The sequence below is a fragment of the Chenopodium album genome, chromosome 19 (genome assembly GCF_948465745.1).
Source record: "Chenopodium album chromosome 19, dcCheAlbu1.1, whole genome shotgun sequence".
Taxonomy (NCBI): domain Eukaryota; kingdom Viridiplantae; phylum Streptophyta; class Magnoliopsida; order Caryophyllales; family Amaranthaceae; genus Chenopodium; species Chenopodium album.
Genome location: NC_137852.1, coordinates 34,759,795 through 34,774,231, shown reverse-complemented (window position 1 = coordinate 34,774,231; position 14,437 = coordinate 34,759,795). Strand labels below are relative to the sequence as shown.

At 33.9% G+C, this 14,437-nt stretch overlaps 1 protein-coding gene across 2 annotated transcripts; it reads left to right on the top strand.

Annotated features, from left to right (window-relative positions):
* Positions 1–963: 963 nt before the first annotated feature.
* Positions 964–14,109, top strand: LOC145595240 (uncharacterized). Of its 2 annotated transcripts, none has more exons than XM_081651622.1 (10): positions 964–1,059; positions 1,742–2,071; positions 4,187–4,220; positions 7,606–8,225; positions 8,310–8,358; positions 8,467–8,592; positions 10,814–10,915; positions 11,051–11,142; positions 11,216–11,294; positions 13,237–14,109. In XM_081651622.1, the coding sequence occupies exons 2-10, from the start codon at positions 1,767–1,769 to the stop codon at positions 13,501–13,503; spliced, it is 1,674 nt and encodes a 557-aa protein (XP_081507748.1). In that variant the 5' UTR covers positions 964–1,059; positions 1,742–1,766; the 3' UTR covers positions 13,504–14,109. The 2 variants fall into 2 exon arrangements, with proteins under 2 accessions (XP_081507748.1, XP_081507747.1); XM_081651621.1 differs by having other exon boundaries at positions 11,216–11,369; positions 13,237–14,107.
* Positions 14,110–14,437: the final 328 nt, after the last annotated feature.

Sequence of the window (14,437 nt, the reverse complement as noted above, 5' to 3'; positions counted from 1 at the left end):
ACCACCCACGAAGCCCACTACCCCTCCTGAAGTGGCAAGCATGCATGCAAGACACTTGTACAAAAGTGGCGGTTACTTGATAGTGGGTAGTTACCATGTAGTGGGCAGTTATCAAAGTAGTGGGAAGTTATTCCTCTTTGGCCGGGATGTGGCCAGCCCTTGAGTAGTATAAATAGAAGACTTGCCCCATTCGTTGGATATTCACTCTTTCGGGCCCTTTGCCTTGTATTGTACTCTCGTTATCAAAGTAATAAGAGTAGTTTTGTGCTTTCCTTTGTTTGCTTGTCTTGCTTTGATTATTATAGTTGGCTGGTCTAGACTTGGTCTAGGCGTCATTACAGGATTCTCCTTGGTCCCTAACTTAGAAAAAAAAAAGTTAGTCTTCAAATTTCTCGTGACAGTTAGGATGGTGCGTCGGCGTGATTTACTTTGTTTCAGTTTTTAATTTGTTACTCCCTCCGTTCCTTAATGTTCTTTACGTTTGGAATTATGCGCGGTTATTAAGAAATTGTGTAAAGTAGAGGTATATTAGAATATTTCAATGATTGAAAGTATAATTTTATTGAAAAAAACAATGTAGTGCATGTGGGGTGAAGAAAGTTAAGGAGAGAGGAGAGAGAAAGTAATAAAAGTTGGCAAAAAGTAGAAGAGAGATGAGAGAGAAAGTAATAATGAGTATTGAAAACTCATTAAAATATTATAAAAAGGACATTTGCACATGAAAAGTGAAGGGCAATTGAGTATTTAAATTGTAAAGCAGGGGTAATTTTGTCTAAAATCATTGGCTTAAAAAGGAAATATCCTAAATGTAAAGAATAAAAAGGAACACCCTAAATGGAAACGTAAAAAACAAATGGGAACGGAGGGAGTAGTTTGTAAGTTCTTTTGTCAAAAAAAAAAAAAAAAAAAAGGGGTATATAGGAAAATACGGGGTTTAATAGAAAGAGGTAGACCTCTCTGTCCTCCTCCATCTCCCGCTCTTTCTATTTCTCAGTTTCCAGTTGAACCACACTCCACATTCTCCATTGAAGCGACTTCTGATATTTCCAAAAATCTGAGGTAACATGTTTCTTTTTTTTAATCATTGGAATATCATTTTTACATTGTAGAGTTTATCATTTGATTTAATTTTCAACATTTAGGGTTCTTCTAAACTTGATAAATTGAACTACTGGTTTTAATTACTCTGGTTATGAAAGTTCATAACGAGCGATTTTGTTGCTAGATAAATAAATTATTAAATTAAATTTGCCTTTAATGCTAGGATGAAACAAATTATGAAATTGGACCTTTTATCCTTAAAATTATGTGATTTTTCGACCCTAATTTGATAATTGTATCAAATTTGCTTTTAATTTCAGGATGGAACTATAAAATTGGACATTTTCTACTATAATTATGTGATTTTTCGAGCCTAATTTGATAATTGGAATCAAATTTGCCTTTAATTTCAGGATGGAACTATAAAATTGGACAGTTTCTCTTTTAATTATGTGATTTTTCGAGCCTAATTTGATGATTGAATCAAATTTGCCTTTAATGTTAGGATGAAACAAACTATGAAATTGGATCTTTTATTTTTAAAATTATGTGATCTTTCGAGCCTAATTTGATAATTGAATCAAAATTATCTTTAATGTTAGGATGGAACTATAAAATTGGATATTTTCTCCCTATAATTATATGATTTTTTGAGCTTTATTTGATAATTGAATCAAATTTGGTTGCTAATGTGTTGCAGAATCCTTTAATATTAGGATGAAATTATGAAATTGGATCATTTCTCTCTGGTCCAAGGCGACCGCCCCTCCTGCCCTGGCTGGGACGGACCTGTTAGTGCAATCCGACATCGAACAACATCGGATGTTCCTGGTAATATTTTACAAGATCCCTTGATGGGCTCTAGCAGTGCAAATGTGCAATCCACTGAAGTTAAGCATGAGGTGTTTGATGAGTTTGATGACGCTCTTGACAATGTTGTGTTGAAAGAACGGCGGAAGATGTTCTATGAGTTTGACGATGCTCTTGATAATGTTACGTTGAAAGAACGGCGCAAAATGCTAGGATCAAGGTACTACTTTCGTTCTACTAATATCCTGTGTTAATTAATGAGTTTGTTTCGCTGGGAGTTTTTGATGTTTTCCAATTCTTAGGATCTTACAATGCTCTATTGCTTAGAGAAACCATTATCAGGTTATTTGTGGTTTGTCAAATCGCTAGGTAATAATTGAGCAATGCGCCAATGCTTGGTTAATGAAATAAAATAGACATTATATAGTTAAACTCTTCAAATAGAGTCATTCATCAGATGTCTGATCATTATACAAGCATTGAAAAGTGTCCCCTAAGAAAATGAGTGAATTTTTGTTTAACCAGTTATAAAATTGCTATGATGGAAGTGCTCCACAGTATTTTCTTCTCTTTGGTCACTGTATTTCTCACTAAATTTATTGCAACAACTTTTTAATGGAAAAAGTAAAAATAGATTCTAAAAGACCAGTCTCCCCTTATCCTTCTAAACATTGGTAGCCTGCTTTATATCATTCTGTTAGGAAAACAGCAATAATTTCCATCATTAGAGTTACTATGCATAGTGATTATCATAATTTCACATGTTCTGCATACAAAAAAATAGAAATTCAACAAATGACCTTGTATTAGTGGTGGTTGTATTATATATCATTAAAGAAGCTTCTTCTTAAATTTTTGCTTAAAATCCTTAATTAACTATAGATTGTTCCAAATTTGACTTTGTTTTTTATATTCGAATAGCTAATATTAATATTCTGTTTATTGTATTACATGATGAATTCAAACAATTGTGAATGATTTCACTCGAAAATGTAAACCCACATTTTTACCTATTTTGATTTATTTGATGCAAATTTTGATACCTTAAAAGAAGTTTAATTTGATTGAAATTATACACCCAAAACTTGATTTTATAAAATTCGAGCAATTAATTTTTCCCAAATATATTTGAAACTGTTCAAAACAAAAATCTGGGTTTAAAAGCGCAATTTCTGACAAGTTGTTGGGGTGCAAGCATGGTGCGTCTGCTATGTTGGTGGCAGGCAAGGGGTGCAGCATTGTGCTGGGATATGTTCAAAATGGAGCAGCTGTGTAAAATCAGAGTAGTAGTCACGGTGGTGTGTAAATCACCAACATAAGCGGAGCAATGAGACAACATCAGAAGCAGCACCTTCTGAGGTGGTAAATCCCCAGCAAGATGACGTTGACACCAGCTGAGACTGCAGTGAAAAAATAGGTGGCATCAACCTTCACTTGAGTTGAGGATAGGGAATATTTGTGGAGAGAGGCATGGGATATTATGCTGCGACTTTCAGAAGTTAAATATGGGGTTTGGTGGCGTTTTGGGGTTGAAATTGGGATGGAAGAAGGATAGAGAAAGAGGGGCTGTTATTGTTAGTTTAGGGGAAGAGAGTTGATGATGACTGAGGTGTTTAAGGGTAGCTTAATTATAGTTGATAGAAATTGATCCACTTTGGCATCTTAATGTCATTAAACAGTGGCTTGGTCTAGTCTGAACCTTTTGTGATAAAGTCTCAAATAATACATCAAGCTTGGTCTCTGGTGTGTTATGAGTCTTTTTAGTTTGGTCTGCTTCAATTTTAAAAATAATTAGTTTTGAATATGAAAATATAGCCTAAATATGATTCCCCATCACCTAACCATGGGTCATTAGCCTTCTAGATTCTTCATTGCCAATGTTAAAACATTTTGTTTCTTCATTTCACTAGTCCATTTATTTGTTTGTGTTTCTCATTTGTTATACATTAAATGCTGTAAACTGTTGTGTATATGACAACTTTTTTAGCTGACATTTCAAATGAAAAGTGCAAGATTGTGGCATTTTATATTACTTGACAACCATGGTGGAAGATAGTCTTAGGCAACATCTTTGGTGCTGATCACAGATTGAGATGATTAGGCTTTTTGAAGTAATTATTCTGACAAATACTGCTAATATAACAAACAATCAGTTGTGCTATACACCATTTAAATTGCCTGTAAAAATCTAGCTCTAAATCACTAGTCCATGGAAGTTTCATATTTCTTAGGTTATAACCAAAGTCTGTAAGTGCTTATTTTCACTGTCTTGCTTTACATGGTCAATGTGTATGCTAAATTGCTAAATAATCCAATTTCTATATATTTATGACAGGAAAGTCATGCAGTCTTCCACATCAAATATGGAGGTAATTGATTTATGATTCTTGATTCACGACATTTTGTTCCGTGTTTAAAACTCTTTTTGGAGTATGGTGTCTCAAACTTTGTTAGTTGGTATTGAAAACTGCTATTGAAGAAAGCCTTTTAGCTTGCTATTGAAAAATGCTAAATGGTGTTGTCTCTGTGCTATGCTGTGAATGATATACATTATTTGTACTCTGCTATTCTTGTATACTGTGCAATATTTGTACTCTGCAATGTTTGATTGGTGTGTAATATCTGTAGTTCTGTACTCTATAGCTGTTAAATATTTAATGGTCTTCTTTTGTAGAACACTAATTTTGGCACATGACAATTTATGGTGATACTCTAGAAAAATATTGATCTCATGTAGATGAAATAAATGAGACTATTTTCGGACCTTGATGTCCTGTGAAGATAATTGTAATAACTAAGTCAATGCATCATAGAGAAAGGACTCAAACCAATAAGGAGAGAGTGGAGTAATTTACATGTTTGCCTATGTGATAAGCTTTAACTTTGGTATGTAAAGTAAAAGTGGAGAGTTTGTTTCCAATTATTTGGAGTACAAGCTGAGGACAAGATTGTTATTTCACATATAAAACCTTATAAAAGAGAGAAGTGATGCATCTATTGCGAAACATTCCAAAACGGGATATGATGTATCAATTGAGAAATGGAGGAAGTATTTAAAATAGTGAAAGATGGCATTAGTGTATTAAGCTAGTCATTAGAGAGCCAAATGACACAATTGTTTAGGATTAAAAATGTAGTACAGTCGAAAGCATAAGATAACAATTTCACGGAAAATCATATTGTGCACTTCATTTACATTGTACTCCCTTTGTCCCATAATACATGACACAATCTAACAAATTTTTATATAATTAATTACTAATTAAAATTATTTTAAAAATAATATTATGAAACTTTATATTAAAACCTATCTAAAAACAAGTTTATGATAAAATATATTTTTATTATGTTAGTAAAATATTGTGGTCAAACCTAATGCATGAATAGTGAAAAAAAGTCCTAACGTCTCATGTATTATGGGACGGAGGGAGTATTTACTGTCATATTTATGAGATTTATGTCATTATTCGAACATTATATGGATTATAACCTTCATCATTGCATGTAATTTAGATCCTTCACCCATGAGAGCCCGAAAGCACATACAATTTGGAGTAAAAGAACATACAATTCATTGCTACATGATAAATAAGTTAATAAGCATGTTTTTATTGGTTAACTCCTTTCAATGATTTGTTCTCTTCCATCAAAAGGCTGAATTATGTTGCCCTAATTTCTCTTTCCTTATTTTTTTTAAAAAAATTAAACATGTCTCATCCCCATTCAATCATTCATGAAAACGATGGATTTATTAATAATAAAGTTTTTTTAAAAAAAAGAGAACATTTTGCATAATACACATTATGTGCTTGGTACATATATTCTAACATTTGATATTTTGATCATTGGACATCCACTCTATATGTCTTGTAAAAGTATTTAGTCATTCAGGTTTAATTGTTATTGCCCTTATTATGGTTGTGACAATTTCTTTTCAAGCCGAATTAGTTACTTTAGAGTTGGCTAAGAGTGAAATTTTCATGTAGCACTTGTTAACTATCCTTAAATGAAATCAGTTATGCCTGTAGCTTCATTTTAAGGTTTGTAAAAAGCTTGGTTATATGAAATTGTGTAATATCGAGTTATGTATACTTTCCTAATTAAGTTTTATAGGTTCGATATCTAGATGAGTGTTACACTTATTACAACAAAGACTAAGGAAGGAGAGAAGGAGATATAGTTTTGAAAGTGGGCTATGGTATACTGGTATAGTATGTCTAAGCATGAGTAAGAGTGTGTTGTTAAGTGAGTTTTTGTAAGAAAAAGTAAGAAAGAGAGTTGATTGTGAGAGTCCCACCACCCTCCTATTTTTAAGACAACTTATATGAAAGAATATATGAACTCCGTTAAGTTCTCAAACCATATGTTATGTGCTAAGGAAAAATTAGTATCATAACTGATCTTTCAAGAAACGATTGCAGCTTTGTTTATAATGTTACTTTGTGACTCCCACGCTTAGTAGGAAAAAAATTAGCATCATTCTTAGCAGTTTAGAACCAAAAAGTTAATTTGCTGCTAAGTGGGCTACTGGGCTGTTGTGGAGTTTGTATTGGGTTTTTGTTGTGTGATGCTAGCCTGACTCTTAGCTCCCTCATTGGATACTTAACACTCATGCATGAGGCCTGTTTGTGTGCGAGGAATGTTGTCATTGTTTTTTAGTCAAATTATCCAAATCTTTGATTTATGTCCAAGTGTGACTAAGTTTTATGGTGGTTGTCATAGACCTGTTGCAAGTTTGCAACTCTTCTTTTTCATCCGGCCGGAAGCGCACTCCTTTTAGTCAATCAATTGTCTAGTTATGCTCTATTTTCTCTATAGTGGATTGTTCTTTATGACAATTCATGTTAGTTGACGTTGTTGTTGCCGTTGTTGTTGTTGTGATGATCATACACCTTTTTAGGGCTAAGAATTTATCATAGTAAGTTTAAATAGGAATAAAATGCTTGCCAAGCATGTATTCATCGTCAAATATTGATTAGGTATAATATCTTGTTTTAGACAAACTAGGTGTAAGTCTTTGGAAATGTTGGCATAGTATTGACTCTATTGAGACTTGCTAAGCAAGCCTTTAAAAGTGGAGGCTTCACCTTTGGGATCTTTCACTTTATGTTCCCGACTAAGGCGTTGTTTAATAAAGAGATTTTTAAAGAGCTTTTTGGTGAGGCCTATTAAAGGTTTGACCAAATAAAAAGCTAAATTGAGTGTTTAGTAAAAAACTTATTGAAAGAGCTATTTGGTCTCAAAAAAGCTCTTTTTGAAAAATAGTCCTATGGAGTTCCGATTCACATCATTCAAAGCTGTAAAAATAGTCGTATGGAGTTCTAATTCGCATCATTACAACACTTTTGCTAATGCTTAGGTAAGAAATTATCCTAGTTAATTGAATGATTGAAATGAATTTACATCTTTTTTACTTAGCAGTTAGTTCAACTACCAAATTTTTCTAATTAGGGCTTGTTGGCATCACCTTAATTGTAATGTCTGATTTCAGATACTTTAATTATTTCCAGCAGCTAGTAGCATTATCGGATTGTACTAAGTTATGCCGTGAGGCCTCGGGCTCACTTGAGTCCAAGCCGATTTCTACCCAAGACATTCCCTTATGTGCCAAAGCCCCCTGGCCATCCTTACTTCCAAGACTATGCCACCCATGGTTAAAGATATGCAGTGCATGTCTTTACTATGTGTAATTTGAAGTCCATTTTTGGATTTGCTGAAATTGTATATTTTCTGGACTCTATGCACTTTTTTCAGGAGAAGAATTATCATGGGTTGTCCAACTTATCCAAAGGCATGTTGCAATCGGCACAAAGTGATTCTGCTTGGGATGCACCGATTGTTAGAGATGTATCTCTTGGAGTAAATGATAGTGATAATTTGTCGTCAGAATATGCAACATCCTGTACAGCTAAAATCTGTTCACTACCTTCATCTGGATCTGCTGCAGTATCAATAAAATCCAGATCATTCCCTTTATCTACAGAATGTAAATCTTTTGGTACCCAGGAAACTGCTATGATGGATGCTTGTGCCTTGGCAAGTTCAGTTGTATCACCACTTGCAAAAGTCAAGGACGAGCCTCTTGATATAAACGGGTTATGCTGTGAAGGAGAGAATATCATGAAGAACTCTTGCATTGGTCAGACTTTAACCGTGAAAAATGAGCCAGGGTTTTCTAACATTCTTGTGGATGAGTTGGACCACATGCCACTTGTAGATCGAGTCAAATTGCTTTCATGTGGTACACCGAGCATGAGTATGCCTGGAAACTTTAAGGAAGATGAGGCCTCAGCTATGGGTTTTGGTAATGATGTCTTAGAATCTGTCAAACCAGTTAGTATCAGTCGGCCTAGGAAGAAGAGAAGAACTGTAACGTAATATTTTGATGCAGCCTAGTTTCTGTTGTATATAGTAGCTTGTGTATAGTTGGTTTCTTATATACTTACATTGCTGTTCAGTGATTCAGTTGAAACTGCATTGGAAGAAGATGCTCCTGGTCTCCTAAAGGTAGTAAATGCAATTATCCAATCACCAGATTTCTCTGCATCACAGAGCCGCACTTGAACCATGGACAAAGGATAAGAATAAATTTTAATACTACTTTTAAATTGCTAGGTTTTGCTGGACAAAGGAGTATCACCTGAAGAAATTAAGCTGTATGGGGAAGAAGATACTGATGATATTCTTGATGATTCTCTCAATTTAGATGGCTTTGCTGAGCTTGAAGCTGTAATATCACAGGTTATTAATTTTATTTATCACTGCATTGATATCTATGTGCTTTCTCTTAAAGCTATTGCATACAGATGCTCCCTTTTGTGAGGGTATAGCGCTAGTGTGCAATACATTCAGCACACTGCTTCCAAATAATTGATTTTAAATAATTGATTACTCTCTCTCTCTCTCTCTCTCTCTCTCTCTCTCTCTCTCTCTCTCTCTCTCTCTCTCTCTCTCTCTCTCTCTCTCTCGCTATTGCATACAGATGCTCCCTTTTGTGAGGGTATAGCGCATAGTGTGCAGTACATTCAGCACACTGCTTCCAAATAATTGATTTAATCTCTCTGTCTCTCTCTTTATATATATATATATGGTTGAGTCTTGGAGAAGCTTGGAGTGGAATTGCGCTCTCTCTCTCTCTATTTATTTATTTGTGTTTATGCTTATATTTAGGTCTTGAAGCAGCTTGTATTTGAAATGGAAGTGACTAGCAGTTTAAGGCTGATTTGGTATAATTGTAATAGTGTAGCTGTTTGTATTACATTTTATTACTTTTACCGGTCCTCCAATTGTTTATGACCTGCCTGTTAATTTTGTTTCTGTGCTATATTAAAAAAATAAATAAATAAGTTCTTATAATAAACGTGTCTAAGTTTTGTTACAGTCTGCATAATGGTCGTTATCCTACTATATGTGGTTGGTGTGGCACACATTTTCTTAGAAAGTATGGAGTGATACATGGATGCAACTTCACATGGGTGTATGCTTTATTTGGCACAATCTAAAATAGGATACAGCATGGCTAACAGATCCAATGTTGGACATTCTTCTCAGCAGTAAAGTGTTCGTTATAAAGCACCAGAACCTGGCCATATTTTAAAGTCTGGTAATCTATAAGGGTCCTAGCCATCTTTCAGAATCAGATACACTTGGCGGGGTGTCATCAGTTCATCACACTCTTCAGTGCTTGAAGAGACACTTACCTTGCTGGTTATTGCTAAATTGCTACTTGGCTTATAGGTTAAGGGAGACAGAGAAAAAGGGGTTGGGGGGGGGGGGGGAGATTTGGTTGGAGGATATGATGAGTGTAAAGTCCATTAGTTATTCCTGTATTCTTGAGTTCTTTATTTTCTATATTTTAAAGTTTGGTCCTTAAATTTCTTTAACTTAAAATGTTTCTAATTCTCTATTTTAGTGATACATCTTGTATATTAGTGGTATAATTCTTTAACTTCAAATCTACTCCTTATTTTAGTGAGTATATTAGTGGTATATTTCAAAAATACTTTCATTCTGTAAAAATTCTGTATTTGAATTTATTTGATTTTGAATTTGTTTGAATATATTGGAAATGTGAACTGTGTCCTTGTTACCAAAGATCAGATGCTCTGCGTGACTGTGCCCACATTGACTTCGATGAGCATATTGTCCAAAATTGCATAACATGCTATTGCTGTGAATCCTGTGATTCTTTATATTCCCTTCTGATCTTTGTACTGGTTTGTTTACCCACTTTCTATTAGAACTTAACTATTAAGCGGGTTTGGCGCATGCCTTTCATGTTAATCTAGCTCCTTTTATTTAAAATGTTCTCCCTCTTTATTTTGCCCTATTGAGGACTATCTGTGTTGTCCGCAAATGAGTTTTTGTTGAAAGGCTAATAGTTTATACATATATTTTTTGAAATGTTTTTTACTAAATAATATCTGTATCCTGCTGCTTTTCTGTGATAAGGTGTATACCATCAAAGTTACCTTCAATATTCATACTCCATGCAACTAGTTTTGAATACATGTGGCCTTATGATGTGACTGTCAATTTCCTTATTCTGTTGGTCATTTTTCTTGAAAAAATCTTTGACTTTTAAACCCTATTTAAAAATTGGGAATATTAAGAAAAAATATCTTGCTTTTAATTGGACATGCGCCACTGTCAATTTCCTTATTCTGTTGGTCATTTTTCTTGAAAAAATCTTTGACTTTTAAACACTATTTAAAAATTGGGAATATTAAGAAAAAAAATATCTTGCTTTTAATTGGACATGCGCCCCCCGCCACCCCCCCCCCCCCCCCCCCGTTAATGTCCTAAATTTGTTGACCATGTTTCAGTATCCCTGACTTGAATTTTTTTTTTTTTTTTCTTGTATCTTAGCTCGAGTCTGATATTTGTATGTTAGCCTGAGCTTCATATGTGAAGGCCCTAATATATTGATATTTATTTGTTCTGTTTGGTATCTTTAATGCAGCTATTTTCACAACGTCAAACTTTTCTCAAGTTTCCTCTTTTACGCACAAAGGGTGAGAAAATTAGCTACTGTTTATCTTGTCTCCTCTCACTTGTGGAGCAGGTAAGTTACTAGTACTTTAATTGCTTGGAAAATGTTGAAATTCTATATTTCAAGTCTTGATTGTTTAAATGGGTTGAGCTGATACTTGTAACTTACTACTAACCTGTTATTCTTGGTGGTTGTGCCGCATTGCAGACAAAATATATGCGAAATAGGAAGTGGCCTGTTGAATGGGGTTGGTGTCGAGACCTTCAGTCTTTTTTATTTGTCTTCCAAAGACATAACAGGTGTAAATTGCTGGCAGTTAATTGTTTTGGAATCTTGTGTTTTATGTTTATTTAACGAAATTGTTGAATGCAGAATTGTGCTGGAGCGTCCTGAATATGGCTATGCAACATACTTCTTTGAGCTGCTGAATTCTGTTCCTGTGGCCTGGCAGGTAAAGCGTCTGGTGACTGCGATGAGGCTTACAGGCTGTGGCCGGATCACCCTAATAGAGGATAGACCATTAGTGGTAATCTACTTTAACTATTTACTTGACACTAAGTAGAATGTATGTGGTCATCCTGGTATAAATGTAGACATGAAAGGTACATCTCCTTGTGAATAACGTTAAACAGGGAACATATATTACTTTATTAGCTTGACTTTAAACTAGACAAATCTTATACTACCTCCGTTTCATGTTTTTTGCAACTTTGAGCATTATTTGTGAGATATAAAATATTGCAAAGTTGCAAAAAACATGAAACGGAGGTAGTAGGAGATTTTTATTTTTTTTCATTTTGGGTAATTATTGAATAGTATTATAGACGTGCTAGAATAGATCATCATTACTGAAAAGATGGAATCAAGAGTGCATTCTTTCCTTTGCCTTTGTTGCTCATATGATGTGTAAATGGGTCATGAATCATTATACATTTGTAGCACTACTCTTATAACAAAAGATGCTTGTACTTTGACCGTAAACAACGTGGGAAGGACCACATTTTAGTGTCAGTATCTATATATGGTGTCCTATGTATTGGATATTCCCTTGGGTGATGATTTTTACATGATTTACCTTGCTTGGACTTAATTTAAGGAACGATCTTGACTTCTTGAGAGGAATAGCTATATTGGTTAAGTTGTTCAAAATGTCTCTAGGAAATTGGATGGCAAGAGGACTATCTTTCCAGAGGAAGGTATATTACAATATTACACAAATTTGGACTTGCGATTATGCAGTGCAGCAGTGCTTTGTATCCCTTTAAGTTTCTTGTCGTACTTGAAAGGTTAGATTATAAGAGACTTTTTGTTTGAATAGAGAAAATGTTGTCTAGGTGTCCCAAATTGTTGTTCTCATTTCATATTTTCTCATTTTTGGACACTATAAAATGACCAAATTATCCTCATTTTGTTTGCTTTTATTCACTAATATCTCCCCTTTTTCTTAATTCCTGTAAAATTTAGCAAATGGGAAGATCATTTAGGGACAGAGTGAGTAGGTAATAAATTTTCCTTTCAGTAATGCTAATTCTTTTATTGCATATGTTATCAATGGATTATCCTTTTAACCATAGCCGTAACAAATTTTCTTCAGCCTCTGCCCAAGTTGGGCTTTTTTTTTTTTTTTTTTTTTTTTTGGTTTTTGGCTTCGAATTGTTGTTCCTACTTTACTTTTTTTTGCCTTTTGATTCTCGTAAATTTATTCTTAGGTTGCCCATCATTTTTTTTATTTATGTCTATGATTTTTTTTTGTCTTTTGTCTATGATTATTTTTGTTTCTGATGTCCTATTCTTTTTTTCAAAGTGAGTCTGAAGATACCTTATTTGGAATTAGTGTTTGTGTTTGTGTTTGCTGTTACACAAATACATCTTTGTGACAATTTGAACATACATGTTGCTAGAGCTCATCAGGACCAGCTTTGCTCAATTGGTCTGACCATGTTTTTTGGGGTAACTTGGCACAATTGGTCTTTTAGAACATTTTAATCTCAGGTTCATTACGGCATAGTCCAATTTCTTAGTCTGATGTCATAGGCCTTTCTGAGTGCAACCCAGGCCATGGTCTGTTTCTGTTATAGTTGCTCGTTGCATGTTGTTTGCAGGTCTTCTCGACTCTGCTTTCTCCTGATTTGTGTTTGTTAAATCCGCTCTCTTCATTCAATCTCATATTCAATTTAGGTGAGAGCATGATCTAGTTAAGGTGACAAGCGACAAGTGTACAGGCTCGTACACGCTAGTTTTCTTCAATTGTCTAATAAATTTTGGGGTTCTGTATTTACCTATTTGCCTTAGTGTTTAGGATGTCTTTAATAGGTTCTGATGCTTTTAAAGGATTGCACTTTTTTCTGAGTGTCCATGTGTTCATACTTTTCCTGTGCATGATTTGGTCAAAGGTTGGAGAAGACTTGAGCGAAGGGGAAGCACAAGTATTGGCTGAATATGGGTGGACTCCAAACACCGGTTTGGGAACAATGCTAAATTATTGTGACAGAGTGGTTCATGATCGGAAGCAAGAGTTGGATAGCTCAGAGTGGAGGATGAAAATAGGAAGGCAGCTTATGAATGGATATAATGGTGGGAATATCGTGGCCAAGAATCTTCCGAAAAGGCTTATGGAATATCAAGATTTACAGGAAGTGCAAGTGAAGCTGGAAGAGTGAAGAACTGTTTGGATGTACAATATTCTTGTACAGGTAGTATTAAGCTCGAGGGGAAAGCCTCTATAGAAATAGGGGATAATGAATGCATAAGAGGGGTCTTAATGCCCTGTAGTTCTACTTAGGTAAGAATAATGTACAATCATGTTGTAGGCTTGTAGCTGTGAATAACAGCAAGTTTTAGATTATAATTTTATCCAAATTATTTTTCAGCTGAAGTCTTTTTGGAATTATGAAAAATTTGTCCAAAATAAGTTAACCTTTGCGCAGTTTGAACAAAATAAGTCAACTTTTATTGGTATAATCTTTAATCAGGTGTAATGACCTACAACTTGTCCAACAAGTTACCTTTTTATTTTATTTAATTTTTTTTATTATTTTTTGTTAAATAACTATTAACAAAAAAATTACATAATTATAAACATAAAAATTTTCTAGAAAACTATAAAGTATAAAACCAAAATACTTTTTTTTTTTTTTTTGAAAGGCAAAACCAAAATACTTATATTAAAACAACATACAAAACTACAAATAATTCTTATTGTAATTTATAAAAATAAAATAACAAAACAACTTACACAACAATATACATATACTCACAAATAAAATAAGGGAAAAAGAAAAAACCTTAATAAAAATATTCTACTCACATGCATTATCTTCTTCAATAAAGTCACAAGCGGTAAAAAATTCCTCTTCATTCTGTTGTGCTTAGCGTTAGATCACAAACAAGAAATTTAAAACTTAGAATGCAAAAATTATCAAACACTTCTTAAATTGATTAAATAACAAAATAAGATAAACCACATCAACAAATTATATAACATTTCATAAAATCAACCAAAATAACTAACACATTAACCTATAAAAACATAAAAATCAACAAAAGAAATAGAAAAGAAGCGGAGCCGCGGAGGACAGATGAGAAAAGTTAAAA

What these genes read in the sequence shown, in the direction of transcription:
- LOC145595240 (XM_081651621.1), top strand. Translation starts at nt 1,767, where the DNA reads ATGAAATTGGATCATTTCTCTCTGGTCCAAGGCGACCGCCCCTCCTGC. An exon ending in GTCTTCCAAAGACATAACAG is followed by an intron (nt 11,143 to 11,215) that starts GTGTAAATTGCT and finishes TGTTGAATGCAG; the next exon opens with AATTGTGCTGGAGCGTCCTG. An exon ending in TAGAGGATAGACCATTAGTG is followed by an intron (nt 11,370 to 13,236) that starts GTAATCTACTTT and finishes ATTTGGTCAAAG; the next exon opens with GTTGGAGAAGACTTGAGCGA.